Below are 9980 nucleotides of genomic sequence, written 5' to 3' on the forward strand. Positions count from 1 at the left end.
TTTGGAGGTCAAATGACCCTTTCACAGGGGTCACCTGATTCATAACAGTAGCAAAATTATAGTATGGAGTAGCAACAAAAATAATTTTATGGCTGGGGGAGGGTCACAACATGAAGCACTGTGTTAAAGGGTCATGGCATAAGGCTGGTTGAGAACCCTGATTTAGAGGATCTGAAAAGTTTGTGTAACAGCGTGCAACAAAAAAGGCCTGATTTGTGGCTGATCGGGAACTGGTTTTGCCACCATGACAATGCACCTGCTCATGCAGCCATCTGTGTCCCAGTTTTGGGCAAAAAACAGTAAGCCTCTCTTGCCCCATGCCCCTTACTCACCTGACCTCACTGTTAGATTCCTTTTTTGTTTCTGTGAATGAAGAAGGACATGAAAGGATAGCAATTGACTAAGTAGAAGAGGTGAAGAAAAAAAACAAGGGAGGTGCTGTCATGCAAACAGATGAGTTTGAAAAATGTTTCCAAGAATGGAGATACAGATTTGACAAATGTAGTAAGTGTAATGGAGCGTACTTTGAAGGTGATAAGGTTGCTTTGTTAAAAAAAAAATGTAACTTTCGGGAAACAAATTCCATTTGGGGGGTTTCCCTCATATTCTTGAGTATACTCCACTGTACTTCCTACCTTCCATCCTGCCTCTTTCCATCACTGCATAGGTCTCTGTCGTAGCACTGTGTTCCTAACAGTATTTACCTCTGCTGCCTTTTACTTCTGCTCTCCTCCCAGTATTCATCTTCATTTTCTACAATTTCTCTTTTTCTGTATATTGACTTCCCCTTCACCCAAGTTAACGCATCTAGCTTCTAGCCAGGAACTTTCCCCTCCCTCTCTCCTACCCCTTTCAAAGAATGTTTTTTTAGCTTAAAAGCATTTTTTCTTTTTTAAAAAACTTTTTATAGTAGCAGTCTTATACAATATTTGTCTTTTGTGATTGGTTCATTTCACCGTATAATGCTTTCCGGGTTCATTCATATCATAAGGTGTTTCACGGAGTCATCATCATTTTTCACATTGCATAGTATTCTATTCTGTATAACATAATTTATCCATCCTTCAACTGATGGGCATTTAGATTATTCCCATCTCTTACCTGTGATAAACAACACTGTGATGAACATGCGTGTGCACCTAGATACCAGTCGATGAGTTGCTGGACCATATGGTTTCCCTAACCCTTTAAAGGAAGCACCATACCATTTTCTACAGCAGCGCTACCATTTTGTAATCCCGCGAGCAGTAAGGGACGGCTCTAGTCCCTCCACCCCTTTGCCAGCAGGTTGTTTTTTCAATGTTGCTGTTAATGCAGGGTTGAGATAGCATCTCCTTGTCTGATTTGCTTCTCAAATGACTCATTATTACAAGTTTATTTTCATTTATGTTGGCTGCCTGGATATCTTTTGGGTGAAATGTCTATTTATGCCCATTTTTAGTTTGTGTTCTGTTTTTCTTGTTCAGGTACGTAAGTTTTCTATAGATGTTAGAGCTTAGTCCCTTGTCTGGTATGCCATTCTAAAAATTTCCCTCAGTCTGTGGGTCACAGTCAACTATTTTATCTTCTATTGTCTTTTCAGTTATATTGAATAGTGTACTTATACCATATATTAGGGTCCCTCAGTTTGTCTCTGGAGTCCTGGTGGTGTAGTGGTGATGCATTGGGCTGCGATCCATTTGGTTGGCAGTTCAAAACCACCAGCATCTCCTTAGGAGAGACTGGGCTTTCTAGTCAAAGAACAGTTAGTTTGGAAACCCTACAGGAAGTCACTGAGTCAGCATTGATTTGATGGAAGTTTGGTTTTTGATTTTTAAGTTTGTCCCTACTTTTTCATTGATCATCTTTTATAGTTCTAGGTTTTACAAATAGGGTTATCCCACTTGAGTTTGTTTAGTCTGAGGTGTGAGATATAGGCCTTGATCATATCCTGTCTTCGGCCTTCTTGGGCTAGAAGTCTCATCTTCAGAGTATACTAATTTTCAGGTTTTTCTGATCACCAACAAAGAAGCAACTCAACCTTGGGCAAGACCTTTTGTTGTTGGTTGGCATGTTTCTCCACAAACATTTAAATACACAGCATGAGACATGGCACTGGGACTCACTCTCCAGCTTTCTTATGGAGCTATCCGGTGGCTACACCCTTAGCCCTATTCTCTGATTCGATTTAGCTGTCCTAGCCAAACTCCCCGAGAAAGACCAGCTAGGGCAGTTACATCTAAAAAGGATTTTAGGATGGAGGCTTGGGATGTGGAACCCAGAGGTAGTCAGTGCACAAAACCGTTACTTCTAGAAAAACCTGCAATAGCTTTCCACTTGCACCCCTTTTGGGGGAGGGTGCCCATCAGCACTGACATGCACAGGCACTCCCTCCCCTCTGGTTCTAACACTGCCCTCAGAGCTGCCCATGAGTGGAAAAGATGACTGACATATGAATATTCATGAACTGAGCTAGCTGATAGGGACAGCTGACCTCCTCTGGGGGCAAGGAGGTCCTGCTATTCCTTCCTGGGGTGAGAGGGCCAGTGGTCTGTCCTATCCGACACACATCTGGTTTAATCAGTCATTTTGGACATCTAGTTTAAATCATTATTAGGACTCAAAATAGGATGCCTTGTTCCAATTTTATACCCCTCCAATTTCTTAGTTTCCTCAAATTCAAATTCCAAAGATTAAGTATTTTGAAAAGACCATAAAGGAGGCAGGCCTGCCACTTGGATGAGCGATTGGAACCACAGTCCGGTTCTCCCATTGTATTACAACCCGAGAAGCCAGAGCCCTCCTCTAGTTTCACCATTCATGAGGTGCATGCACAGGAAGGCAGGCTGCTGAGAACGCTGCAGGCGGCCCTCCCCTTCTCTGGTCGATCTCGGGGAGCTGAGCTAGAGCAGAGAAGACAGAAGTGGACAAGGAGCTCAAGTACTGTGTCAAACCATCATGTTGTAGATGTAGAACCCATGAGCCTCAAATGTGTGGGGCCAGCACTATCTTTACTGTCATGGTCTCTGGGGAGCAAGCCCTTCAAACAAGCTACCAGGCCCTGGGCTGGCTTGCTAGCTGCCCCTGGCCCTACCAGTGTGCTTAATGTCCTGGGCCTTCCACCTCCAAGCAAACAACCAAAGCCATGTATGACTAATGACAGACTCTAAACACAACAAAACATAAATACCTTACAACATTTTTACATGGATCTTAAAAGAATGGAATATATGTGAAAATATCAATTTTAAGCATACTTTAGAAATAGGAAAAAAAAAGAAACATGCATAGTCCAAACACAATGCAGATAGCAGCATTTTTCATAGAACCCCCGTTAATGGCATATAAACATATTCAAGGACCACCTTTTTTGTGTGTTGCACAGTTTAATAATCTAAGAAATGAGCTGGCATATTATCATTATATACAGTGATCGAATCTTCTTGAATTTTACTGTCATTGTTGCCTGGCTTACATAAAATCATTCTGCTGTAGAGGATCTCTGGCGAAGCGAAGCTAGGGACTGAAATGCGGCAGCTGGGGCCTGGGGCTTGAAAGCATACCTAGTTGCCAGCGGGTGTGGCTACCTGCTGGCTGGGGAGGTGCGAAGCATGTGGCTGTCGTGAAAGCATGAGCTGCTGAGGTCTCATGTGGAGCTATATGGATAATTAGGGGTTAAGGGTGGTTTCTGGGGGGGTGGGCTGTGGTGTCTGGGGGTTGCTTGGGTGCTGTTTGGCGCATGAGCAGGGCCTGCTGAATGTGAGGCTGGCGGAGCTTGTGTTTGATGTTGAGGCAGAAGAGCACAGGGCATTTGTTCTCTTGGCAGTGCTTGGCGTGGTAGCAGCAGAGGGGGATGAGCTGCTTGCAGACGGGGCAGCCGCCGTTGATCTTGCGCTTGCAGCCCTTGGTGTGCTGCACCACCAGCTTCATCTTCTGGCAGGACGGCAGCGAGCAGTTGGCGTTGTGGCACTGGCAGGCGTGCACCAGTGACTGGATGCAGCGCTGGATGGTCAGGTGCCGTGACTCCTGGGGGATCTTGGACTTCAGCTTGCCCGGGCTGCTACCCTCCCTGCCCATCTCGTGGCAGTGGCTTCCAGGTGTTGTCCCAGTTGATGCACAGGTCCCAGTCCTTCAAACAAGAAGGGATGGCTAAGTATCAACATGGGATCTGCAAGGTGGCAGCATTGCTCCTAAGCCCCACCCCATGCCAGACCCCCAACACTTCAAAACAATTCAACTTTTTGTGACATTAGGTTAAAGCTTTTCTCCATCTAGGGAAACCCGCATTTCTTATTTAGAAGCCTATAAATAGACATGAATCATAGGAAAAAACAAACAAACTGGATAGTGACATGCAGTTTCCTGTAGCGAAGTATACCCAAAAGGTTCTGGGCTTTTCTCAGAATTAAGTTCTTGTCTCACTGGTCAACAGCATGCACAAATTTGCCTTTTATGTCTGTTTGCACTATGGCCTGCACTTCACCTTTCCTCATGTCAGTGGGGAGGGGACCAACTCATAGAGCACCACCGTGGCACTACCAGGCAGGTGCCCTTTGTGTACATTATTGCATTTAGTCCCCGTCCTCCCATAGGGAGGGGCTGTTTTGCAGTTCAAAAGCAGAGACTCTGGAACCATCTGGTTTGGGATTCATCCTTGGTTCCACCAGTCACTAGCTGGGTTCCTAGGCAAGTGACTCCTATGCTTCAGTTTTCTCCTCTGTGACACAGAGATCTACCCCATGGAGGGACTGTGCGAAGCAAATGACATATTACATCCACCATGCTGAAAATAGTACAGGCCCAGAAAGCAATCAATATGGTAATTCTCATTATTATTATTCATAGCTTACTGATGAGAGGCCGATGGCCAGAGATGGCTGCATGGGGAAGTGAGAGGGCCGCCTTCTATGTTGTGCTAGATAGTTTGCCCAGGGTCACATTAGGTGACACTGTCATCTTCTGCTCCAAGGCCTTTCCCTACTTTTTCCTAGCTGGCAAATACCCAGGATTGGATAAAATTTTAAAAGTTGGCCAGTACCCTGAAGCTTGTTAGTGAAAACATTTACTTGAAGGTATTGAAACATAAAACAATTTATTTAAAGTTTTTCCCTGAACAACCAAATAATGATAGTAACAATTCCTGAACTCCCCTCTCCTTCGTTGATGATGTTCAGCACGATGATCTTGTAAGGTCGGTGGGGCAGGTGTATTCATTACCACTAATCCACTGTGGCGAGAAGCGGAGCTCATCCTTATTCATTCATGTAATACATGACAGACCAAAGTTAAGCCCAACTTGCTACTTTTCTCAATACTCCTACTAATTCTCAACATATGGACTTGTGCTCATTTGACAGTTAAACTAAGTTGTGCAAAGTGTATTTTTCTGACATACTGAAACCAAAATCCTTACAACTGAACAACATGAGAAATTCAGGAAAGACTTCAGTTGACAAGGATTTCATTCACAATCAATGCCCATTGCGGCAGTATCAAGAAGTCAAAAGATGTATCACACTGGGCAAATCTGATGCAAAAGACCTCTTTAAAGGGTTGAAGAGCACAATATCACTGAGGACTAATGTGCCAGACGTCTGGCCCAAGCCATGGTATTTTCAATCGCCTCTTATGTATGAGAAAATTGGACGATGACAAAGGAAAACTGAAGAATGGATGCATTTGGATTATGGTGCTGGTGAAGAATACGGAAAGCAACGTGGACTGCCAGAAGAACAAACAAATCTGTCTCCAAGGAAGTACCGTCGGAATACTCCTTAGAAGCTAGGATGGCAAGATTTCACCTCCTGTACTTTGACATGCTATCAGGAAAGATCCGTCTCTGGGAAAGGACAGTTAGGTTGACAAGAGTCTCGGCAAGGGGAAGTAGTTGATGATGGAAAGAATTTCTAGCAAAAAAGAGAGATGAAGGTACATTTTCTTTATCACTTCAGCTTGCTAACACAAACCCCCCAATCAAACTCACTGCCAGTGAGGTGATGCCAATTGATAGCGACCTTATAGGACAGGGTAGAACTGCCCCCATGAGTTTCCACGATTGTGACTGTTTATGGGAGTAGAAAGCCTTGTCTTTCTCACCCTCTTTGGAGCAGCTGACCCTTTGGATTGCAGCCTAATGTGTAACCACTACACCACCAGGGCTCCTTGCAAACACAAGAGAAGGTAGAAAGCACAGAGGACACATTTCCTTCAACAGAAGAGAGATGGTGAAAGGATGTGGGCAGAGAATGGCAAAATATTCACACACACACACACACACACACACACACCCCGGTGCAGTGGTTAAATTATCCCTCAGTTTTGGACCTGGTGACAAAGGCAGACCCAGAACTCTGGGGTGCACATTCATCACCAGCTCACCTGTAAAGTAAGGGCAGGTATGCTAAGGAAAAGTCAGCAAACGGCGGGATCAAAACTTCAGCTTCTGAGCGATCACAAGGATCAACATATTACCCCCTCCCAGGGAGATGAACAAAAGAAAAGTGGGTGAAGGGTGACAGAGGACAATGTACGATATGAAAATAATAATCTATAACTTATCAAGGGTTCATGAGGGAGGGAGGGAGGGGACAAATGAGCTGATATCAAGGGCTCAAGTAGAAAGAAAATGCTTTGAAAACGATGATGGCAACATATGTACAAATGTGCTTGACACAATGGATGCATGGATGGATTGTGATAAGAAATGTAAGAACCCCAATAAAAGTATTCAATAACAAACAAAACAAACTAGTTTCCATCCTAGGGAGCCCTCAGATTAGCTGAGGGCCCTTCAGTGTTACTGAGTATCCCTTTAATAAACTCATTTGTAACAATTCAAACCTTTTCTCTGACTCTGGCCTGAATGCTGTCCCTTATCTAAATACTTTCTTGCACTGGGACAAGAGGAGAGGCTTGAAACCTTGAGCCTCCTCCCAGTATCATCCTTCTTGGCAAAGAAAAATCAAACCAAACTTGTTGTCAACAAGTTGTTTCTGACTCAGTAACCCAAGAGACAGGGTAGAACTGCCCCGTGGGCTTCCAATAACTATTTACAGGAATAAAAAGCTTCCTTTTTCTTCCTTGGTTTCCTAAGGCTGACTTTGAGATTAACAGCCCAGTGTGTAACCACTAAGGTACCAGGGCTCCTCAGTAAAGTAGAAGAGCAATAAAAAAAAGAGACCATTGAGGAAATGGATGGCCACGGTGGCTGCCAGAATGGGTTCGTATATGACAACTGTGGGTAAGGCTCAGGACCTGGCAGTATTTCATTCTGTTGTGCACATGTCCATGAGTTGGAAGCCACTCCAGGGCATGAGAAGAGGAGTGGTCTTTACATTTTCATTTGTCAAAAATTACCTGTTGGTTTTACCTACATTTTCTCCAAACTTCGAATGCTTTCCAACCACAGCTTCTAAGCTTTGGAAACTTTATAGATACAGGCAGAGGAACCGGAAGAGGGAAGGCCTCAGAGATAAAGGGTACACATCCTGCAAAAGACCTTCTTTCTCATTTTGAAAGGTAATTATTTGAAAAGTCTGACCAACGCATTTGTTTAGTGAAAGCCACAGGGCGCGGTGGCTTCGGGGCCTGCAGCCCACTTCCGCACAGCAGCTGGGCCTGGGTGGGGCACTCCCTAGTCTGAGAGGAAAAACGTCGCAGCTCCAGGGGCATCAACCCTCCCCAGTCCAGCCCCGCATCCTGGAGGAGAAACTGAGGCCCCAGCAGCGCGGTGCTGGACCTGAATCCTGCAGGTGGGGGGTGGGGGAGGGGAAAGCGAGCTTTGGCCACGGCTTAGTCAGTGAACTTGGCCTCCTCGGTTCTTTTCCACACAACGGGGTTACCCGCAGGGGAGGGCTCATCACCTCGACCTTGCCCAGGGACCGCCTTGGGGAAGTGGAGACGTACTGACCTTGTCACCGCGCTCTCCAGTACGCGTCGAAGCAAGCGCCGACCTTCCCCAGCCTCGGCTTTAGGAAACTAAGATGTCCGGGGTCGGACTGCGCGTACGCGCGCAGACGCTGCCGGCTCCGCCCCCCGCGTCGCACGTCGGAGCCGCGCTCGCCTCGCCGGGGGAATGCGCAGGCGCGTGAGCCCGAAGGCCGAGCTTTCGGGTGTGGACGTTGTCAGCTCTGGGGCGGGGTGAGGCTGGCGCCCTCCGTGCCTTCCTCAAGAGCACCTTGTCCCCCCAGCGGAGCGGAGTGTGAGCGTTGCTGGTTCCAGGGCTGGGACCTCCCCGCTCGGCTGGGCGCACGAACCCCATGTTCGGAACGCTGCTCCTGGCCACGGCCACAGCGTCTTTCGTCCCAGGCCGCTGCACTTTGTGGGGGATCGAGAACAGCTTCGTGTTGTTCATCTCTGAGATGAGCCTGCTGGGTTGGAGCCGGGAACGAACTTCTCTCTGATGGGCACTGACGACTTCTAAGGGGCTCCGAGGAGGCCAGGAGCCGGCGGCCACTCCTTGGGCCAGGACTCCTCTGCTCTCTGGATGACCCCGGACTCCCGCAGACCCTGGAAGACCGGAAACTCTCATTTCAGACACTGAAAGGGGTTGGAACTCACTCTCAGGATGCCTGGCACGAGGCAGGATTCAGGTGGCATCTAAGGATGGATGTAAAGAACACCAGAGGCACATTACTTTGTGGTTAGTTTGAAGGAGTCCAGCCAAGTACTGCAGTTCCCTCCCTTTGTCATTCAAACCAGAACCCAGCCCCGCCTGTCCACTTGGGTCTCTTATAATCTTTGGGGTGGTGGGAGATGGGGAAGCACCTTGTGGTGGTTAGGTGGTTAGGTGTTGTCAATGATCAACCGGACACTGCCTGGTCCTGTGCCATCTTCACAGTTGTTGCCATATTTGAGTCGCTTGTAGCCCCGTGTCAAGCCATCTTCTTGAAGAGCTTCTGTTTTGCTCACCCTCTACCAAGCATGATGTCCTTCCCCAGACACTGGCCCTCCTGATGACATGGCCAAGATACCTGAGCTGAAGTCTCCCCATCCTACTTCTTGAAGCATTCTGGTTGTACTTCTAAGAAAGATGTGTGCATTCTTTTGGCAATCCATCGTGGACTTCAACATCATAATTCAATGTATCAATTTTTTGTGTGTTCTTCCTTATTCTTTGCCTAGCCATTGCATGCATTGAGGTGATTGAAAATACCTTGGTTTGGGTCAGATGATTTCAGTCCTCAAAATGATATATTTGACATCTTTTCAAACAAAAGAGATCTTTTGTAGCAGATATACCTGGCCCAATGCATCTTATCTCTTGACTGGTGCTTCCGCATGCATTGACTGTACATCTAAGTAAAGGGAAATCCTTCTTTTCTCCAATTATCATCATTGTTTCCCGTTGTGAGAATTTTTGTTTTCTTCATGTTGAGGTATAATCCTTCTTAATGGTTGTAGTCTTTGATCTTCATCAGCAAATGCTTCAAATCATCTTTACTTTAAACAACCAAGGCTATGTTGTGTATATGGTAGAATTTTAATAAGTCTTCCTCCAATTCTGATGCATGTTTTCCTTCATATTGTTTAGCTGCTTGGATTATTTGCCCAGCATACAGATGAAAATAAGTATGGTCAAGGGGTACAATCCTGATAGATACCTTTTGTGATTTTGCTCCCTTGTTCTGTTTGAACAACTGCCTCTTGACTTAGGTATACCTTCCTCATGAGCACAATTAGGTGTTTTGGACTTCCAATTTTTCCTTAATGTTATGCATAAATTGTTATGATCTACACCACCAGTTCTCAACCTGTGGGTCTCAACCCCTTTGGGGGTCGAAGACCCTTTCATAGGGGTCACCCGATTCATAACAGTAGCAAAATGACAGTGATGAAGTAGCAATGATAATAATTTTATGGTTGGGGGTCACCACAACTTGAGGAACTATATTACAGGGTCACAGCATGAGGAAGGTTGAGAACCACTGCCTTATGGGGTCTCTATGAGTCAGAATTGACTCAATAGCAATGAATTTGGTTTTTGTAGATTGTGGCTTTCT

General features: G+C 45.9%; 1 protein-coding gene across 1 annotated transcript; it reads right to left on the bottom strand.

The window, feature by feature from the left end:
* Positions 1–3345: 3345 nt before the first annotated feature.
* LOC142462459 (histone lysine acetyltransferase CREBBP-like) lies at positions 3346–8034 on the bottom strand. Its single transcript, XM_075564356.1, has 2 exons — positions 7889–8034; positions 3346–4108 (listed from the first exon to the last, which is right to left on the bottom strand). Exon 2 carries the CDS (start codon positions 4054–4056, stop codon positions 3655–3657), a length of 402 nt encoding a protein of 133 aa, XP_075420471.1. The 5' UTR covers positions 4057–4108; positions 7889–8034; the 3' UTR covers positions 3346–3654.
* Positions 8035–9980: the final 1946 nt, after the last annotated feature.

The sequence above is a fragment of the Tenrec ecaudatus genome, chromosome 12 (assembly GCF_050624435.1).
Source record: "Tenrec ecaudatus isolate mTenEca1 chromosome 12, mTenEca1.hap1, whole genome shotgun sequence".
In the NCBI taxonomy this organism is placed as follows: Eukaryota; Metazoa; Chordata; class Mammalia; order Afrosoricida; family Tenrecidae; genus Tenrec; species Tenrec ecaudatus.